The 21,706-nt window shown below is 38.7% G+C and overlaps 1 protein-coding gene across 7 annotated transcripts in view; it reads right to left on the reverse strand.

The window, feature by feature from the left end:
- Positions 1-21,706, reverse strand: part of vps13d (vacuolar protein sorting 13 homolog D) — an 86,864-nt gene that overhangs the window by 34,686 nt on the left and 30,472 nt on the right. For 6 of the 7 annotated variants that reach the window (XM_069526220.1, XM_069526221.1, XM_069526222.1 and 3 more), the window contains exons 27-49: positions 21,302-21,518; positions 19,598-19,769; positions 19,224-19,339; positions 16,967-17,191; positions 16,574-16,866; positions 16,242-16,375; positions 13,809-13,964; positions 13,364-13,556; positions 11,987-12,061; positions 11,702-11,902; positions 11,021-11,110; positions 9,784-9,924; positions 9,163-9,285; positions 6,047-6,152; positions 5,252-5,404; positions 4,642-4,777; positions 4,477-4,524; positions 3,283-3,433; positions 2,546-2,762; positions 2,215-2,462; positions 1,938-2,129; positions 1,689-1,815; positions 77-219 (exon numbers count right to left, since the gene is read on the reverse strand). In XM_069526220.1, coding sequence (XP_069382321.1) covers positions 77-219; positions 1,689-1,815; positions 1,938-2,129; positions 2,215-2,462; positions 2,546-2,762; positions 3,283-3,433; positions 4,477-4,524; positions 4,642-4,777; positions 5,252-5,404; positions 6,047-6,152; positions 9,163-9,285; positions 9,784-9,924; positions 11,021-11,110; positions 11,702-11,902; positions 11,987-12,061; positions 13,364-13,556; positions 13,809-13,964; positions 16,242-16,375; positions 16,574-16,866; positions 16,967-17,191; positions 19,224-19,339; positions 19,598-19,769; positions 21,302-21,518 — 3,657 coding nt within the window. The remainder of the gene's footprint in view (positions 1-76; positions 220-1,688; positions 1,816-1,937; positions 2,130-2,214; positions 2,463-2,545; positions 2,763-3,282; positions 3,434-4,476; positions 4,525-4,641; positions 4,778-5,251; positions 5,405-6,046; positions 6,153-9,162; positions 9,286-9,783; positions 9,925-11,020; positions 11,111-11,701; positions 11,903-11,986; positions 12,062-13,363; positions 13,557-13,808; positions 13,965-16,241; positions 16,376-16,573; positions 16,867-16,966; positions 17,192-19,223; positions 19,340-19,597; positions 19,770-21,301; positions 21,519-21,706) is intronic. The other variant, XM_069526218.1, reaches the window with a different exon arrangement.

Raw genomic sequence — 21,706 nt, forward strand, 5'->3', positions numbered from 1 at the left:
CACCTCACAAAAATACATGATGCACAAGTTCAGTTAGTGGTGCCAATTTGTACTGGTTGTGATTGTACCAACTTGCCTATGTTGTAGATGAAGCCAGGCCGGTTCCCATGTTGTATAACCTTCACTGCCCTGACTCCACTCCCTCCGTCTAGGGAAAACCCCTGGCACCAGCCAGGAACTCCCTCAGGATGGATTCCTTTCCCAATCCTCATAGTACACCTAGCATAACAACAGATGGGGAAAAAATGCAATGCAAGAATAGATTAATACAAACACTAGGGGGGATGTCTGCTGCTGTCTAATAACAGACATTTTGTGAAGTCCAGATGATAAAATGGAGTCTGGGGCCTCATTTATAAAACAGTGGGTAGGATTCATACTAAAAGTGTATTTGTGCACAAAAGCCAAAAATGGCATAAGCAAAAAAAAGATTCAGATTAATAAAACCCTGCGTACGTACACCTGAAGAAAATTTTCCTTTTATAAATAACTCCCCATCTGGAAACGTGTGTACCAGATTCTGCCTCATATTCCACCTGTTCACATTCAGCTATAAATGGTCAATGCAAAGCTCCTCATGAATATTAAATTATCCTGCTGACCAATGTGTTTCTACACTGAATAATGGCTTTAAGTGATGAGAAGATTAAACTTGCTGACATCGAGGTGTTTTTTAGTGATGTGGAGGTGAAGAAAGACAAATTGTTTGGTGGCCACAGCAGTGATGTTGATGTGATGTGATGTATAAATAAAATACACTGCTGCTGCTTCTAATACAGTGAGTAAGAGTGAATATGAAAGAACAGTGCCTGAAATTAAAAAAACATTTATTTCAAAGGTGGAGGCAAAACAATTATTGCTTTACAATGCCAGAATGGGAGGGAACTTGTTTTATCTCCTGAAGGTATTTTAATCATCCATAACTGCAGGATTATTCAATTCAGAGACAGTTGTCACATCTCATATCTATAAAATGTAACAGAATTATATATTTAAAATGATTAAAACAAGCTTTACATTGAAAGGTAAATACTATACAGTGTTAATCATATACCACACACATACCTGAAGGCTAATAAACTCAGAGAGGTGATAACTTGTGTTTGTACATGGATGGTTCGGTTCCGTTGGTCAGTGTGTGTAATACCGGACTCAGATCCCAATGGTAAATGGTTTGTATTTATATTTCTAGTCTTGATGACCACTTTTTGTTCTATGAGGGTCAATTTGGGGTTCAGCATTTTTCCCAAGAATACTTCAGCATGCAGATGGGGAAGACAGGGGATCAAACTGCTGACCTTCTGATTTGAGGACGACCACTCTACCCCTCAGCCACAGCTGCCCATACAAGATCACAGTTCAATAGAATCTATATCAGCTGATTAGTCATCATCATTGGACAAAAAATCTGAACACTTGTTTCCTTCCTCATCCTTTCATTCGCAAAGTCATCACTCACACACACACACACACACACACACACACACACACACACACACACACACACACACACACACACACACAACTCTGCTGTTTAAAAGTTTGTAGTTTGTACGCATCGGTCAGAGTTAGCGTACAAGTGCACACATTCTCACATTAAGTTTGTTTTTATAGATCCCAACGTTTGCGTGAGAAGTAGCGTACGCAATGATTATAAATGAGGCTCTTGGTCTCTGGTACACACTTACATAGCAGGTTGCTCCTTGTCAGTGTAGCAGAATAGTAATGGGCTGAGGCTTCTGGCCAACTCATGCTCCTCAAACTGACCTGCTGCATCAGCTCTGCCATTGTCCTGACGGAAAATTAATGGCAGACCTGAGGGAGGAAAATTGCTTTGAAAATTGCTCTAGGGAATAATAACTGAGAACATAAAACTGAAAGCAATGACAGGAATTACAGTTTTCTCATGGTATCTTAAATGACAAAGACAACATTACCTGTCTTATTGATAAGCCAGTAGGGAGCAGAGATCAGGATCTTCAGTGCCCCCTGTGCCCGCAGGATGATGCGGATAGTGAGGCAAAGCAGGCGTTTGTTTGTGTCATACAGCCGCATTCGTACCACATAGTTCTGTGTCCCAGGAGGAATCAGCAGCTCTTTGCACATGGGGAAGTTCTCCAACAGGACTCCTGAAGGACACACCATTATTACCAGGATAAAGAACATAGAAAATGTTTGGTAAATAAACTCAATTGATTTATCCTTAGTCCTGACCAAGCTCCATATTCTGCGAGGTGTCAGCTGCATGAAGTACAGCTTCTTTTCCTGGTTTCAATGAGCCTTTGATTGACATTCCTTTGATGTAGAAGTTGAGGTCACATGGCAAAAGGTTGGCCAGCACCATGGTGGGCAACAGGTAGATAGTGTGGCCTGGCTGTCGATAGATCTGCTTAGCACAGCCAGAAACTGCTTTGGCAGGCTGCTGGTCTGGGTAGTTCTCCTTTTTGATAACCACACAAAACCTGTAAGATACAGCAAAATTAGACGAATGGTACCACTTGTGAGGAAGAAGACAACAACGAACCTTCTTCAGCACTATTTTTACCTGAAATTATGCTTGACGTTATCATTTAAGTCTGTTGACTGACACTCCCTCTTACTGCTGCTGATCTCCCCATGCCGCTCCACGCTGGTCCAGTGGATGGGAACCTTACAGAAGAATAGGCCCAGGCCTTTGGGCCGAGCCTGCAGCCGCCAGGATGTTAGGTGGAGGGGGACTGCTAAGGCCTGACTAGGCAGGATTGGAGGCAACACCACTGGTTCTAACAACACAGATCACCACTGACTTCATTAAAATGACACATGAAATATGATGAACTATAATAAATCTAAATAAAGTAAATAAAGGGATAGATTTAAAAAATATATATATATATTTATTTAGATTTAAAATATAAAATATAAATAAATACATGAAATATAACACATTTTACATTTGATGTGATTATAGTCAAATAGGAGTAAGAAAAAAAACGTGTAAGTTATATAAAACAAAATAAAACAAATTGTGAATATAATATGAAGTTGGATTTGCAGTTATCAAGGCCCTGAACCCAACACCTCAATTTATTTGAATCTGCATTTGCTGTGATGACTATGATGATGTGGTGCTGCGATTTTGACATTGGGGTAACAGCACAGAATGTTGAAACCATTAGGCTACTTTTTAATAACAATACCATGCACCAACGGGTACATTTTCAATGGACAAAAACATAGTACATGCTGCGATCAGTGAATGCTACCAATATGAAATAGACACAATAAAATGGAGTGTCTTACTGTCAGGAGCAGAGGGACTGTCAAGTCTGACCTCCATAGGAACATCCAGTTGGTTCTTTACCATGAGAGCAGAGCGTACAGTGATGACTTTCCTGGCACTGCCCTCCATTGTGATGGAAAAGACTACTCTGACTGGAGGCAGGGCCGAGAACTGAAGGGCATAAGAGATTCACATGCATAGCAACAAGTCACTTTGTATGCTTTCATCTGTTATCTGCTCTTTGCCATGTTAATCTAAACCCAACACTTCTTCCATGTTTACCTGTTGTCTTAATACATTCAGTACAATGTCAATTTCCACAGCACTGTGTCCAGCAGTGCAACAACAACAACTTGTCAGAACAAAATCTAGACTAGCCTCACTTGTGTTTTCCAAAAATATACATTTATATATTCAAAAATTATTAAGTGAGTGAATATTCACAATTCACTAGCAGAGAGTCCAGCGGCCCTCACTTGGATATTTGTATTCACATGTACAGCCCCTCTGGCGATAGACTGGAGGGAGTTCATTGCATGTCTGAAACCAATTTTATAATCTCCTTGTGAAGATGTTTCATATTTTCTATAGCTTATTATTTGATTAATTGATTATCAATGATCCGGAAAAATATTTTTGATAATCAAGTGTTTGTTTTTTATAAACACAATCTGATTATTTGCTGATCTACCCAGCTGTTCTTGGTGCATTTGCATTCTGATGAATTATGATTAGCATTTATCCTATAACCTGATGTTTTATATACTAAACCTGGGAACATTGAATAAAAATCTGCACATTAATCTATAATCACAATACTCTTAAACTGTCTCTACTGAATTTGAAACATCTGCAAAGGCTCTAACAAGGAAAACACTATACAAACTGTCACTCTAATGACTCTGCAGTTGCAATGTACATTAATTCCATCTCCATATGGTGTTTTTATAAGTCCCTTATTTGTTCTGGTCACTATTGGAAAACCAGGATTTATTTGAATTTATATGCTTTATGATTTTGCCGTTTATTTTATTTTATTTGCATACATTCTTGAATTTTGAGGTGAGAATAAGAAAGTTGTCTTTCCATTTTTAAATCATCTAAACTGGTTTAAGAGTGATTAATTAGCATGACAACTGCTACTGCGACTTAAAACTTTTCTAAATACCCTCAATGACTCCTCACTGACTAAAGATAAGACTGGTCATACTTACATAAACATGTGGGTGGATGATGTTGGTCCTGCTAATAGGACTGCCAACCTGTAGAAGAGTGGAGGAGGATACAATATGTTTAACATAAAACTGCAATTTGTTGGGAACCTTTCATATAGAACGATCAACAGGAATTTTGTTTTTGAGTTTATGGCTTATGCTCACCGTGCTGGAAGAATTGTTTCTATCTGGAGCAGCATAACGAAAAAAAACACCCACTTTGTCCACAGACACTGGCTTGACTTGCTCCCATCCACACACCCTCACCAGCAGCTGGTGCAGCTTTAGCTCATGAGTGTGTCTGCAGATGTTAGAAAACAAACATTATAGATACAATATTTATATTCATGTTCCACAGGCCAAACACTGCAGAGCTGGAAGCAAAAATCAATTGAAAATTTACTGAGAACCCCATCTTTGATTTATTACATAGATTATTAATATTAAACTCCATAAAATAAAATGGTAATTTTTTGTTGCTTTGTAAAGTTCTTTCCTCTGCTTGTGTTTCCCAGTTCAGTCATCACTAAACCAGTTTCAACATCAACAGTCGAACAAGTTTAACAAAACAAATACAGAATATTGGGGATTTCAACTGACACAGAAGAGGTTTATTTAATATTAAGTAAAAAGAATTACCAGAATCATCTATTCACAACAACCATTCCAATTTCAGGTAACTGGGCAAGACAGGAATGAGGCTGAGTTTGATCAGTATGAATGATGAACCGGTTTGATAATTTATATCATTCAGTGCTGCAAAAGTGAGACGTACCTGTGGCGGAGTTTCTCTCGAGCTTCAAATTCAAAGGGAATCTCTTCCCCAGGCAGCACCTCCCTCCACTGGTTGATATTTTGAGTGTCATCAGTTCCTGGACCATGGACATCTGAGATGGAATCTGCACTACCGCTGTGTGACAGTGCCACCCTGTGGGGAACATAAACATTCCTTGAAAACAAACTGAGAAGGAGAGAACACTTTCACTTGTCAGAAATTGAACGTTACTCCAACTTTCTCTCCTTGCCTTTATAAATACAGTAGTTGTTACTTGTAAAAACAAAATATTTCCAAGCTGGAGAACTGAAAATGTTTGATCCCAGAAAGGTCTTTCATCAGTCTTCAAAGAAAGGTATAGCTGGGTGTCATTTGTGTAACAATAGAAATTAGCATAATACAATAGCTTTCTGATAATGCTGCCTATTATTTTCATTGTAAAAACTAATCTGAGAGACCTTTTACATTACATTACATGTCATCTACCTGATGCTTTTATCCAAAGCAACTTCCAATTAGTGCATTCAATTCAATGAGGGGCCATTCCTCTTACCCCCGCTTGGAGGGTGGATACTCTACCGCTTAGCCACAGCTGCCCCATCAGCTTAAATATGATTGTTAAACAACTGTTCTGGGTCTCTTCTCTCACCCCTCCTCTCTCCCCCATTTACACTCACCGATACCAGTTGAGGCAGATGGCCGCCCACATTTAGTCTAGTTCTAGAGGTGTCTTCCTGTTAATGAGGGAGTTTTTTTCTCTCCACAGTCACTAAACATAATTATAGTTACACCTGCCTTGTTGGGCTTGTGGTCAAAGTGGCAAACCACATGGTACAGCCTGTGTGATTGCGCAACGCATATGGCACAAATGGCTGCCTCCGTTTGGACATTTTGACATCTGCTGGAGACAGAAATGAAAACCAGGTCAGAGAGAAAAGTTGCGCTTACAATATATCATACTTACATTACATTCAAGCTGCCATTCTCCTGGTCTACTGTATCCCAAAGGTACTCCATTCACATCTGGTGACTGAGGTGTCCACTGAAGTTGACTGAACTCACTGTCATTTTCATTAACACAATTTGAGATTTTTGGAAACGTGAAATGCAAACGTGAGGTGGTGAAATCATTTGGAAAAGAAAAAAATGCTCAGTCGTTTTTTATATCTCCTGACACTTTGCCTGTTTCACGAAGTACAACTTTCATAGTGTGTGTGTGCGTGTGAAATAACTGAAGCGAATATCAAAATGACCACTGAAATTTGCACAAACTGTGGGCAGAGCTAAATGGCTCAGCGGCGCCCCCTACCATCCCCACAGTGTGCATAATGCATGCAACACACAGTCAATTCTGGCTCAGGTAGAGCTTCAGGACTTTGTGACGCCACCTCATACAGTGTGGGCGTGACCAGGCGGCTAAGATCTCCGTCAAGTCCAGAGTTCGCAAGTACTCAGGCCCGCTCAGTCAATTTATTCAAGGTTTCATTCCATATATTCAGACTTCATTCAATATATTCAGACTTCATTCAATATTTTCAAAGTTTCATTCAATATATTCAAAGTTTCATTCAATTATTCAAGGTTTCATTCCATATATTCAAGGTTCATTCCATATATTCAAGGTTCATTCCATATATTCAGACTTCATTCAATATATTCAAAGTTTCATTCAATATATTCAAAGTTTCATTCCATATATTCAAAGTTTCATTCCATATATTCAAGGTTAATTCCATATATTCAAAGTTTCATTCAATATATTCAAAGGTTTAATTTCCTGAACGGCATGCCATAATATATATATATATATATATATATATATATATATACACACACACACACTATATTGCCAAAAGTATTGGGTCACCGGCCTTGACTCGCATATGAACTTAAGTGACATCCCATTCTTAATCCATAGGGTTTAATATGACGTCGGTCCACCCTTTGCAGTTATAACAGCTTCAACTCCTCTGGGAAGGATTTCCACAAGGTTTAGGAGTGTGTTTATGGGAATTTTTGACCATTCTTCCAGAAGTGTATTTGTGAGGTCACACACTGATGTTGGATGAGAAGGCCTGGCTCTCAGTCTCCGCTCTAATTCATCCCAAAGGTGTTCTATCGGGTTGAGGTCAGGACTCGGGGCAGGCCAGTCAAGTTCATCCAAACATCCAATTTTCCAGATGTCTACCCAATAGTTATGTAGCTAAATTTAAGGAAATAATTCCAGATACATTTTACTCAGTATCATCCCTCAATATATAGGAATTCTTTAAAAACCCTAGTTCCACTGAGATTGAACATCTTGTCAATAGCGAAAAAAGATCACATTTCTCCTGTATAAGCTTCACTACACTGGCTTCCTGTTCCATTTAGAATAGAATTTAAAATTATCCTTCTCATCTACAAGGCCCTTAATAATATTGCACCATCATACCTTAAAGAGCTCATAGTACCATATCACTGGTACATAGCACTGCAATCCCAGAATTCTTACTTGTCGTCCCTAAAGTCTCTTAAAGTAAATTAGGCACTCCAGTGTTTTACTTCCTGAATAATGGAAATAATGGAAAAACTGTTCTGACATGGTGATACTTGTTACTGCTGTTTTGAAGAGTGGAGCTCAGAGGAATCAGAAAGAGGTAACGAAAAATGTGAGCTTTGTGGAATGATATGGCGCCTTATTTTTAACCATTGCATATGCATCTTTGAGACGCCATTTTGTGAGTATGACACTTCTCACACAATAGTTGGGATACATAAAAACAAACTTGACAGGAGAATGTGCGCACTTGAACGCTAACTCTGATCCGTCAATACAAACATTTTGGAGATGGGAAAGTGGTGATGCAAAAGTGATGTGGTGAATTGAAGCAAATTGTAGATTTAACAAACTAGTTGCTGTCCAGAAAGAATACAATTGGTTGCTCATGCAACATAACTGTTCCATAAAAACCTTAAATTGTAAATGAAGTGATGAAAAAAGCGTTTAGTTGTCTATAATGTCTTCTAACACTGTGACTTCACCAAGAACAACTTCTGTTGTATAAAATTGCTGCAGTGAGTGCACAGAGTATACTGGAGATCACTGGAAAATATAATAAACTTAAATTTTCGAAATAAGGATGGAGGTTAGGATACCAATGATCTGAGAAATGATCAATCCGATAGCTGTAAACATAAATACTGCAGTAACATTTGTGTGCAATGCTGCATTCCCATGACAATGACTGACTCATGAATCAGATCCACTGACTCACATTTTTTTTCAAGTGGACTTTGATTAATAAAGGGAACATTCAGGTGAGGATGCTTTTAGGATGAATTCTACACACTGTTTTATAAATGATGCCCCTGGTTGTCTGCATTGTGTTCATTAAATATGATCTGATCTTCTTAAAAGTACAACAATACAATGATTAGTGTGTTGTAATGTCAAACAGATTGTGTTTGATCATAATTGTAAAATAAATGATGACGACCACATATATTAGAAATGTATTTAAAATGCAGATAATGGTGTGTGTAGTTACTTTTCTTGCCACTGAATATCAGGCCTAGACACATGCAACACTTGTTTGAAAGAGACATGATTGTTGGTTTAGGTCTGCACATTTGATAAAGAGTAAAGGGGAATACTGAACTTCTTATTTATGCTGGCCACAATGTCTTTGTGATCTTTGGTAGTTGGTATATACATAATGAAGCTCACATTATACTCTCTTTAATCTAAGTAATATTGACGATTGTGTCACCATATACATATGTTAGTTCTTCCAAAAATTGGTATTTTCAACAGCAACAAATAAATAGGATATACAGTATACCTGCACAAAGATACTACAAGAGACCTCATAAACTTTAATATTTTGTTGGATTTTTTATTTGTATTACTGAAAATAGCTGACACTCACTCTGTCTGAAGCTGGGTGGGTCAACTGAGGATCCAATCCAGGGCATGGGGGAGGACTGGGTGCTTTGTTCCTCCACGCTACAGTAGTCAGCTATCCAGGAGCTCTTGGTGGTGTTGTATTGATCTGAGAGGACCACATAAAGACATGTTCATAATTTCTTTTTCATGTGTAAGTTTAACATTGTTCATGTAAACCAGTACCAAGTGGTACAGAGTGATCTGATTGAACACAAACAGAAAACTTTGGATTTTAGAATTTCTTGATAGTCATAAAATTATACTACAAGAGATAAGTTCATGCTCCTGCAGGAGGCGGTAATGCAGGTCAAAGCCGTTTTTACTCTGAAAGAGTGCACAGTGAGATTAGATGCTATGGTGCAAACGAAGAGAAAGCAAAACATACAGAGACCAAAATGTTTTCTGTGGATGAGATACAGTGCAAACTGCCAGATAAAGCCAGCAAATTATCTCACCACAACTATGCACATCATTCTAGAGCTTTGTCTCTCTGACTGCACAAGTGCGTCAATCCTTGAACAATTTTCTGGTCAGCGATCATCAAGTAGTACTCTATTTTAAAAATTATTTATGTGCTAAGAAGCATGTTAGAGTCTCAACTCACCCAACAGCACTGAGGTGATATTGATGTCTAGTCTCTGCTTGGCTCGAATCCCCATCTTGAGACGTGGTGGGTGAAGGCGGCCAGCGGCCTGCTGCTGCCATGACAGGAAGCAGGGCCAGGGCTCGATAAAGGGCTCCCAGCCTGACATACGCACACAGACACAGACAGTCACAGGTAACTTTTCTTTTCTGAATGCTAACTAAACCTTACCTTTCAAATTTTTACCAACTGAGTATTCTGCTCTTTTAATACAATTTTATTTGGTTTTAGCCAAATCCCAAGTGGAATAAAGCCAATTTCCTTTGAATTGAACAGAAATGCCAGGAGAATTAGGGGGTATACCAAGGTTATAGTTTCTCACTTCTTTCTCCCCTTGTGTTTGGGATAATAGTTATGTTGACAAGCTCTTTGACACGGTAAGTCTTTTTATTCAGTATTTGGGCTTAAAGAGATTTCATAGTGCCACATATAAATGTAAATTTTCCGACACCCTTTATACTCCCATATCAGCAAACTCACAGCTCCATGTTTGATGCTCAGCTCTAAGCATAACTGTAGCGGTCTGAGCACACCATACCAAACATGCTGGACACAACTCATCCAAACTAATGTGATCAAATAATGTGCTGCCAGTATTCAACATAAAATCTTGAATCTTTGTGCACTTTTGAGACCAATGGTATTTTTCCTGGACACTATCCATAGAGCCTGATTTGTCTCAGTCACTGAGACAACCATTTCCACAGATAATCCTTATCCTCTGCAGCACTTACCCATTTGTTCACAATGATGGGTGTGGAAATAGCAAATTGTGGATGACAACTTCCTTTTATGGCACCCTCCTTCTACTATCGGAGGTAAGATCAACAAAGTAATAATGGAAATACTATGCTGAAGCTTTATGTGTACTTTGCTCCCTGATTGTTATGATGCATAAGCTAAAATAGCTGTAGTGTTAATGACAAGGGTTATTTATCAACAAAAAAATGTCCCACAAATCTGCAATCTGTCTCTCACTCTCTCTCACACAAGGAGTGTTTATTTTTACAAACGTTTAGTGTAGGAGTGGTCCTTTTTTCTCTTCTTAATGAAGCATCAGAATGGGGACTTCCCACAACTTTTTATAATTTACTAATCTCTTTACTACATGAAGAAGGTAAAGACTCACTCGCTTAAATATCAATATGTGATCAAGATATTAAATAAATGATCAAATGCAGCAATTATATCTTATTACCTGACAACTCTCTGTTGTAGTAGTCTCCAGACAAAGTAAAGCTGGCATTTCCTTCCTGTGTGGACCCAATGCGCTGCAGCACATAAAGCCCTGCAATGAAAAAGAGTCTCATCACGGTCTGGCAGTCAGATATTCATTATATTTTGAGACTTTAAAAAAGTGACAAAAGATCTTCCGACAAGCATATTTATATAACAATCTTCTCATCTTATCAACCAAGGTTGATAGAGGTCACATTCATCCAATCACACACATATTTATACAATGGTTCTGTACACAAATCTTTTTTACATACTGCTGGAACAGTATTCAATGGCAATTTAGGGTTCAGTGTCTTATCCAAGAAAAATTGGGCATGGGGACTGGAGGAGTATGGACCGAGTCCAATCTTTAGCTTATTGGACAACTTCATCTACCACCTGAGCCTTATCCACCAATAATGCCCAAAATTATGGAGACAGTCAGAGAGACAGAAAATGATGAAATACTGAGACACTGTTATGATGTGCTCTGTGTGTCTTAACCTATAGGGCACTGGCTTACTCCAGGGTTTAAATAATCAAAACAGAGTATGAGCAACAATAAACAAAAAGGGCAGTAAAATGTTTATTTCATCATTATTACAATAATATTCATCATATGTTTGATAATGAAGTTACATCTTTCATAAAGGAGACCTACTTGAGAAGGTGAACTCAGCCAGTGGTATGTCACAGTCCAGACAGTCATCGATGAAACAGATGCAGACACTCTCAGCCTTTACCTCTATTCCAGAGAGAGGAGCTGAGTGGCTGCTGGAGCCCGATTCACCTCTAGCTTTAGAGCAGCCTGCCATATACTCAGCATTCTCCAGCAGCCATGTAGCTGCCTGGTCCAGCTGGCCTGAGGGACACATGGATTTTGTCTTTACACAGGTTTCCAGTAAATTATAATCGTGACTTTTAAACTGTTTAAGGTATGACTCACCTTTGCAGTGAATCAGTGCTCTTTTGCAGTCCTCTTTCCTGAAGCCAAGGTCTTGTAAATGGGTCAGCTGGCCCTCTTGGGAAACAAAACACACCCTCATAAATACTCAAGTCTGACAACAGTAAAATCCAGTGGTATGACAGTACTGTATGTGATCACTGCATTTAATCAGTAGCCGTCCCATAATAAACAAACAAACAAATCATAAACTACTAACTATAATATGACTATTAAGAATGTGTTACTATACATGTTCTATTTGGGCTATTGTTGCTATTGCAGCAACATAACAAACAAATTTGTATATGTGCTTTATAACCAGACATTTAACATAAATATAAAATAAATGTATAGATTTATTTATTTATTTATTGTATTGTTTATTGAGAACGTGTACCTGTGATGGTTAGGATAAACGAAGTTTAACGCAGCTGTCTATTCAACAATCAGATACTGCACAAAAGAGTAGAATGTTTTTTCATTAATGCCGACATGATGTATTACACTTTTTATCGCTCCCTGTGTAGCACTGGAGACTAAATACACATTATATTGCAATATAGCAAGTGAAGGATAGATCATAAAAATTTAAAACAAATCAAAGGATGATTGTCAAGTGTGACTTTATGTTGCCATTGGTGGTGTAATGACTTTGATTAAATATTGGCATGTTCATGTCTTCAGGTTGGGACCCAAACAGCCAGTGAAGTTTGGGGCAGATTGGACAATATATACATATTACAGTTAAAAACTCACAATCTTACTAGTAGGACACTGATTTCAGACAACCCGAAAACATAGCATAATTCATGATTAGCAGGATCAGTTTTATGTATCATTCATAAGGTGATTTGCAATGACACCTTTCCAGGAGGACAGTGATTTATAAAGGGAAGTCTTCTAGGTGTGCACGCACATAGTTTTATAAATCTGATTATTTTGGGGTGTAAGCTATTTTGGGCATGCACAGTTTTTATATATGAATCCTATGCCCAAGAACTTTGACATTTTTGTAACACAAGTGATGAGTTATAGTGAGTTTGTAAGCCTCCCAAGGCCAACAAAACTTAATTATTGTAGCTGTAGCCATTATTTTAAAAAGTGAAAAAAAATCCTCGATCCACCCTTTATTTGGATCTGCTCCAAAATTTAATGGATAGAATAATCCCTACAAAAACAAGAGGTTCCTTGCACATTCAATACCTTAATTATAATAATAAGCTGCTTTAACATGGTCCTTGCATCAGTCAATGCTCAGGCTTTAAAAAATAAAAATTGACAAAAATAAAGCTAAATTGATCCTAATGATTAGCATACATTTTTGTTGACTAGAACTGTTAAATCTGAAAAAAATGTAACTAGCACAGTTGTACACACCTATGAGGGCCTCAGTCTTTTGTCTGAAGATGTCTTTAGGTGTAGCTGTGGGCTCAGTACTGGTTGCAGTCTCTAACAACACATCTGAGTCAGAAGGCAGTGTAGTGCTCGAAGTCGGGATAGATTTGGCGATGGCCAAAAAGAGCTGAATGTCGTTGTAGGACAGACGAATGTCCAGAACAGGAAGCTGAATCTGTGAAGCAGATGAACAACTATCATTTACATGTCAAGGTCACTTCACTAGTAATGGGGAGAACTAGTTAAAGAGTCAGAAGAGTTGCTTGAGTAGAATCCTCTAAATCCTTCAGCTTAAATTTTATTTTGTGCTCTACATATACTTGTGAGGCTGAGTGTATTTTACTTATTTATTCCTCATGCTATGCTGTAGTAATGCTAACTATGCACATGTTAAATATCTTTTTTTGGTTAATTGTTATTTCTTTACCTCAAGCAGTGGTGGGATGTCCTCCACATTGAAAGCGTCCAGTAGACCTGAGCTGCTTTGGTATGTGGGACTACCACACAGCTCCACCTGGATATTGACAGGGTCAATGATAGATAGCGCTGTCTCCTGCTCACTGCCAAGCCGACACGAGAACACCTGGGGTTGACAAGACACCTCTGAAACACAGCCTATAAAAATATAATCTGGATATTGGTAGTAGGTTCTAGGGTTGTCAGAAAAATTGATACTCAGATATAGGGTTGTTCGGTATACCAGTACTAAATTGGTATCGGGGTACTGATTCATTTAAAATGGTAGTATACAGCGCTTGGATAAGACCGGTACTTTTTTTTTCTTTTCTTTATGTCGCTGCGCGACGTCACAGCGCGACGTCACAGCGTACCAAATTGAGCCGAAGCGAGCAAGCTGGGACTAGCAGGTGAGTGAGTGAGCGAGCAGCACGGAGCAGCAAACGGAGAAGGAGTCTGGCAACAGAGAGAGATAAAGGAGAGAAAGAGAGGGAGACAGGAGCAGAGAGAGAATGGCAGCTGCTGCAAGCATCACCACGCCGCAAGTCGTAGATAAACAGGTGCGCAAAATGCTACATGGAATTACTTCGGCTTGAAAACAAATGAGCACGGTGAAGCCATTAACACCGATGCACCACTGTGTAAATGGTGTTACAAAACGTGTGGCCAAGGGTGGAAACACTTCCAACTTGACAAAACACTTGAAGGAAAAGGAGTTCAGGAGTTAAGAACGACAGGTAATAATAAATAAAAAAAGCCACATTCAGTGCTAAAAGCAAGCAACGCCAGCCCCCTTCACTCTCCACAAAAGTAGCTCTGGAAAAAATTTAAGCCTGTCTTTGTGGTATTTTACTTTATTTACTGATGCTATAGTTCTAAGATTTTCTATTAATTAAGGTCCCTAATGACATTTTTTGTGTTCTCTGTTTATTTGGAAAAGTACCAAAATACATGTTGGTACTGGTACCGATACCAAAATGTTGGTACCGTGACAACACTACTCAGATAATAATTCATAATAAAAATTTGTATCGGATTAGATACACATTGCAGCAGTATCGATACCAACAGTGCATTTTCGCCTCGTCCAGTTGAGATAAAACTTAACACAGCACTGCTGCAGACAGACTGGCACACAGCCCCTCCTCTCACTAGCAGCTGAAAACATGAATGCTAGTTAACGTTCACAACACTGAACTGGTGTCGCCAGCATAAAACTAACTTAACATAACAAGTGCTGCTGCTGAAGGGCCTTCACTACCAGTTTTAGTCGAAAATGAAAAAAGCTAAACGACCAGGGACAGACTAAGAATGTTGATAAGTCGATGAATTTTGAGAGGTCAGTCAAGCTCCCGTTTCAACAACATTCAAGTATTAAACAATTCAATTTCAACAATTCAAACAGTTATTATTAACATTAGCCAGTTAACTATTAGCACTTAGCCGATAGCCACATTAGGCATCTGTTAAGTTATCATTAGGCTAGCAGATAGCTACTATGGCTAATAATAAAACCACTAACTTTAATGTGGGAGCTAGGGACCAAACGTTATCAGTGTTGCCCATCTGTAACCTTAATAGAGAGATAATTTAATAGGATACCCCAATTGTTTGTGTCTGAAAAGGATTATGTTTCTCTTAAAGGTCCAGTGTGTAATATTTTGGGGGAAGGGATCTATGGGAGAAATTGAATATAAAATAATTATAGATGTTTTCACTATAACAATGTCTTCAGCATCTAAATTGTATGAATTGTTGTTTTCATTACCCTAGAATAGGACATTTATATTTTAATACTTTATATTTACATCAGGAGCAGGGTCTTCTCTAAAGAGGTCGCCATGTTAAATACAGTAGCCCAGACTGGAAAAACTAAACACTTTTTTAGTTTGTATGAAAACTGAAGGCTACCACAGGTTAGGAAGGAGAGGGTTAAATTCTTCAAACTGAACCTTTAAAGTTATCAGACTGAGAAAAGTCAACCAGCAACTGTAAACAGTGATGTTAATGTTATTGTCTGTATTGTTCTATTCTTTATTGAAAAAAAGTGTATGCCTTTTTCTTGGTAATTTTTCCACGAGGTATAGAAAAAGGTATCAAATATTATCCTGGGTATCGGTATCGAGTTTGAAATTCTAGTATCATGACAACCCTAGTAGGTAATAGAACTCTAACACAAATGCAGTATGGTTCAATTCTATATTAAATAAATATTATCACTGTGTACTAAGTTGTACTCACTACAGCTAGAGCAATAATTTGTCATCTATGTAATAAAAATGTCAGTTTGAGACTATGATTCTTTGATTATGACAATCAAGGTGAACCATAGCAGTGGTAGAATAATTAGTCTCAGGAGTAATGTTTGACCATGAGCTATTGCTATGACAGTGTGAGATGTCACCTCTATTCCAGCGAGGCTTCCAGAAAAGGGTCGGTCTAGCAGGCGGGGTTTGTAGGTGAGGACAGTGGTACCTTTCAGAATGATGGCATTGGTATCCAGACAGGACACATCCTCCACAACCACAAACTCTGTTCCTGAAGACCAAGTAACAATGTAGAATTTCAAATATACATGGCAGGTCATTTAGGGTTCATTTTTGGAATTCTACCTGTTAACATTTGAACAGGTCGGCAGTGGATTTGGGCGCACAGTGAGTATTGTTTATTGAATTACAAAATCAGTTATTAAGGTGTTACTGTTATCTTCTCAGTGATTAATCATCCATCTCTGACCTGTAACGTTGATCTTGACTTCCAGACAGTGGTCCTGGGTGACTGGTACTGTGGACCTCTTGGTGACCACACCACTTTTGACTGTCTTTGGCATGACTGCCCCAGTGGTGCTGGTGGCTGTGCACAAGTCAGTACTGGTGTTACTGGGCCATCGATGACGACCATCGTTATCACCTCTCAACTTCACCACTGGTGTCTGTAGGAAGTCTCGCACCAGCTGGAGCCAGCCAAAAATGAGAAAAACCCTGAGGTTGTTGAGGACTACTGTGAAGCAGGACGAGTCACGTGAGGACCTGCAGGAAGGTAGATCAAGTCTGTACTATTTAACACGGTCAAAAGTCATCTAAATGTGATTGGAAAAGTGCCACAAGCTTGAAAATTGTCCAATGATACCTGTAATGGAGTTCCAGCTGTAGTGATGCCCGGTTAGTGCCTGTTTTAGAGGGCTGAAGGATGCAGTCAAAGACATTGTGCTTTGCCCCATCATGTCTACCAGTGCTTCTATTCAGCTCAGTGTACCGAGTGTCATGTGCCAGGAGGGAGTGAGATACCAAGTTGACAGACTTGGATCCATTGGAGAAACTCTCAAAGAGCAGCTTGGATTTCATGAAGTCAAACCTTTGCCAAAGAGATACGAAAAAAATAATAAAAACAGATATTTGTTTTTTAACTTCACTGTAGAAAAATGTGTGTTTTACAATATTTGCCCTATTCTTAAAAGTAAGTGAAGAGTGAATAAGCAATAAAGAGCGCTATTCAAAGGACTTCCTTTATGACAAGGCATTTACATGTCTTCCCTTTGTTTTAAATAGAATTTGGATCATTGTCCTTCTGCATATTCCAACTGTGCTTGAGCTTTAGGTCACAAACTGATGGGTGGACATTGCCAACTGAAGGAGACTTCAGGACTTTCTGGTAAACAACAGAATTCATGGTTTCATCAATGATCAAAGCTGTCCTGTGTTGAAGCTGTAAAACAGCCACTTACCACCATATTTGGCTGTTGGGATGATGATCTTATTGTGGAATGCTGTGTTAGCTTTACAACAGATGTAATGAGATGAATGTCTTCTAAAAAAGTTCTACTTTTGACACATCGGAACACAGAATATGAATTGTTGCTGCTATCATTAATAATCAATAACATCTTTATACTGTTATTGTTAACATTTTAACTAGTCAGAGCTGATACCTGATGGTGCTCAAGTGTTCCCGGTCTCTCTCGCCTCTCTCCTCCTCCTTCCAACTATCTCTCTCTTCTCTCCCCTCTTTTCTACCCATCTCTCCTCTCCTCCCCATTTTCTCTGCTCACCCCAACCGGTAGAGGCAGATGACCGCCCACATTGAGCCTAGTACTGCTAGAGGTTTCTCTCTGTTAATAAGGGGGTTTTTCCTCCACAGTCGCCAAAGTGCTTGATTATTGGAGCAACTGTTAGGTTTCTCTATATTAAATAAGATTTTATGGTCTTGACCTTCTATGAAAAGTGTCTCGAGATAATGTATATTATGATTTGGCGCAATACAAATAAAATTATATTTAACTGGATTGAATAGCAACTGAAAAGTCTTGGGGGTCATCAAGATGTTATGGCAAATGTGAGATTTTTCTTTTTTCACTAGGACGAGGTTTGCACATTTCTCAGTGAAAGAATTGTCTGTCACAATATCTGGTTATAAGAGACTTAGGAAAGTAATTTTTCCTTCCTCTAAACGAGGCTATGAAACAATAATTTATTCAGGTATACCAATACTATCAAATTTTAGATACTTTGTCATTGTTATTTAGCATTTTCTGTGACAATTATATGAATAAACTTGCTTAACCGATTACAAAAGATTTGCATTGATAGTCAAAGTTATCCAAATCTCTAGCTGCCTGAATTTATATTGTTGAAATTGGTTAAATTCCAAAGGTTCTTTTAGTAGTATGATACAAATTCCAGGCTATATTTTATTATTACATATTTTATTATTACATCGATAATAGATCAGAAGGTTTAAATGTCTCAAATGTTTTATTGTATTATCATTTATGCTTAGACCAGATTGACAACTTACAATATTAACTATTTTGAATGTTTAAAATGTGGCAACAATTTGAACACCACGCAGTTAATTTTCTCTTGACTGCAACTTCAGCTTCAGGCAGCAATAACACAGATTTTACAATGCACTTTTGGGAAGGTAAAGCAGACTCCTCTCCAACCTCCACACTCTTTGCTCTGAATATACTTGTCACTTCTGTGTTGGTTCAGATTTCTGCATGTTTGTGTCCCAAGAGTTTTGATAAGATTGGCTTGTGATTAGACACATACGCACACATGCAACAGGCTGCACCTGCTGCTGTGACAGCCTGTGGGGTTGGGCAGGGAAATGTGTTGTGGTTCCATCTTTGCGTATCGTGAACTGAAACTATGGACGTCTGGACTGCAGTTTTGGTTCCAGAATCATTAGAGCCCTAAACTCTATCTTTTTTAGTAACATTTCTGTATATACTGTATATGTAAAAACGGAAAGCAAAGGAGCACCATGTCTGGTGTGACAGGTGCACAACTGAGACACGTAACAGAACACCGACCCACCCGTTCGAATGCCGTTCCGCGTCCAGTGTGGCCCGGGCATAAGGTTGTAAGAAATAGAAGAGGCCCACCTTGCTAATGAGAGTTTGTGTTCAGCGGGTTTTGGGCCGTCGAAGAGCTCTAGACTAACATCCATCATGTCCACCAGGAATGACAAGTTAGTAAAGACATCTCCACTTAACACCGTCTGAAGAGAGATAAAACATCAGCACACAAACTTAAACAAATATAAAGATGAATAGGAGGTAAACATATCATACAAATATATTAAATATACTTGAATCTTTTGAAACATTGATATCACAATCTTAGCTTTTGAAAAAATAAAGCAAGAACATTATAATTCCTCTGCAAATAGGTGTCAATTAAAAATGTGATTGTTTGATGACACTGAACTAAATTTTAAGCTAGATAAAGTGTTATCATATAAAGTTTGTTTTCGAACATAGGTGCTGGGGTCCTGCAGGTTGTAGGGTCGAAGGAATTCTTCAATCGGTTCTCCCAAGTTGTTCTCCAGCAGCCCTCTGATTAACTGGTAGTGCTCTAAGTCCAGACAGCAATGTACTGACGACAGGCTACCATGGATGGACATGTCAGGTACTGCATGGCTCATCTCCCTGACAGTATCAAAAAAGACAATGCACACAAAACAGATACAACTAAATTGTAAGGGGCTGTGAAAAAGTTATTATACACATTAAACTAATGGTTGTGCCACCCTTGGCAGCAAAAACTGCAATCAAACATTTGTGATTAATGTAGTGAAACTTTTGCCCACTCTTATATGCAAACATTTTTCAAATTAGCCACATGAGAGGGTTTTCAAGCATGAACTGCTCGTTAAAGGTCTCAGGACAGCATCTCAATTGGATTCAAGTCAAAAGAACAGGTCCCTAGAAAACCTAAAATGTATTTCATTTGAGCAATTCAGAGATGGATTGCTTGTGTGCTTTGGATCATTGTCCTTCTGCATATTCCAACTGTGCTTGAGCTTTAGGTCACAAACTGATGGGTGGACATTGCCAACTGAAGGAGACTTCAGGACTTTCTGGTAAACAACAGAATTCATGGTTTCATCAATGATCAAAGCTGTCCTGTGTTGAAGCTGTAAAACAGCCACTTACCACCATATTTGGCTGTTGGGATGATGATCTTATTGTGGAATGCTGTGTTAGCTTTACAACAGATGTAATGAGATGCATGTCTTCTAAAAAAGTTCTACTTTTGACACATCGGAACACAGAATATGAATTGTTGCTGCTATCATTAATAATCAATAACATCTTTATACTGTTATTGTTAACATTTTAACTAGTCAGAGCTGATACCTGATGGTGCTCAAGTGTTCCCGGTCTCTCTCGCCTCTCTCCTCCTCCTCCCAACTATCTCTCTCTTCTCTCCCCTCTTTTCTCCCCATCTCTCCTCTCCTCCCCATTTTCTCTGCTCACCCCAACCGGTAGAGGCAGATGACCGCCCACATTAAGCCTAGTTCTGCTAGAGGTTTCTCTCTGTTAATGAGGGGTCGCCAAAGCGCTTGATCATTGGAGCAACTGTTAGGTTTCTCTATATTAAATAAGATTTTATGGTCTTGACCTTCTATGAAAAGTGCCTCGAGATAATGTATATTATGATATAAAAATAAAATGATATTTAACTGGATTGAATAGCAACTGAAAAGTCTTGGGGATCATCAAGATGTTATGGCAATGTGAGATTTTTCTTTTTTCACTAGGACGAGGTTTGCACATTTCTCAGTGAAAGAATTTCTGTCACATTGTGGAATCATGAAGACTGGCCTTAAAGGTAGGGTTGGTTATTTGTTTCTGAAGCACTTTTTATTTTATATGATAAAATCTTCTTCAACTCTTGATAGCCATCAATCAGTTGGCAGTGCACATTCATAAGGGTTTAGCTTTGATGACAGAGGGTGGGATGATTTAATTGCATGTAGTCTGTTCTTGCTAGCTTTTCCAGAATTATCAATCTTAGCTTTAACTGAGGTAAGAGACGCCTGCAGTTCTGTGGACAACCTGGGTTATTTTGTGATCTCCTGGATGAGTTGTCATTGTGCTCTTGGAGGTTCACCAATATTCCAAGTTTTCTCCATCTATTGATTAGATTTCTAATCATAATAATAAACAGGGCGTACTTATCCAGATTACGTTCCAATTTTAGTTTGAGGCGGCAGCAATCTTTCAGCAGGTTATTTCCAGTGCGCCGAACAGAGTAGGAAGGGAAGACAAGGTCTGAGGTTTCAGGAGGTTTGCCAACACAATCCCAGGGCTGGCAAGCCAGACGCTCTGCAGCGAATATATCCATTTCTTGTAATTCCAGCGCAATGCAGTCCAACAGGCACACATGGTCCTCTAAAGAGGAAAAAAAACACTATGTTTCAGCTATTTTAAAGATAGTCACATGGAGCTTTCATGGCATTACCTGTGGTTCAGTACTTTTAAACACAGTTTAACTGCAGCATTTCAAAGTAAACTTCAAAGACACATTTTCATGACCTTACATTTACTCTCTCTTACAGTGCTAGAAGGTACAGTGTCTA

Source organism: Paralichthys olivaceus, chromosome 6, assembly GCF_024713975.1.
Source record: "Paralichthys olivaceus isolate ysfri-2021 chromosome 6, ASM2471397v2, whole genome shotgun sequence".
In the NCBI taxonomy this organism is placed as follows: Eukaryota; Metazoa; Chordata; class Actinopteri; order Pleuronectiformes; family Paralichthyidae; genus Paralichthys; species Paralichthys olivaceus.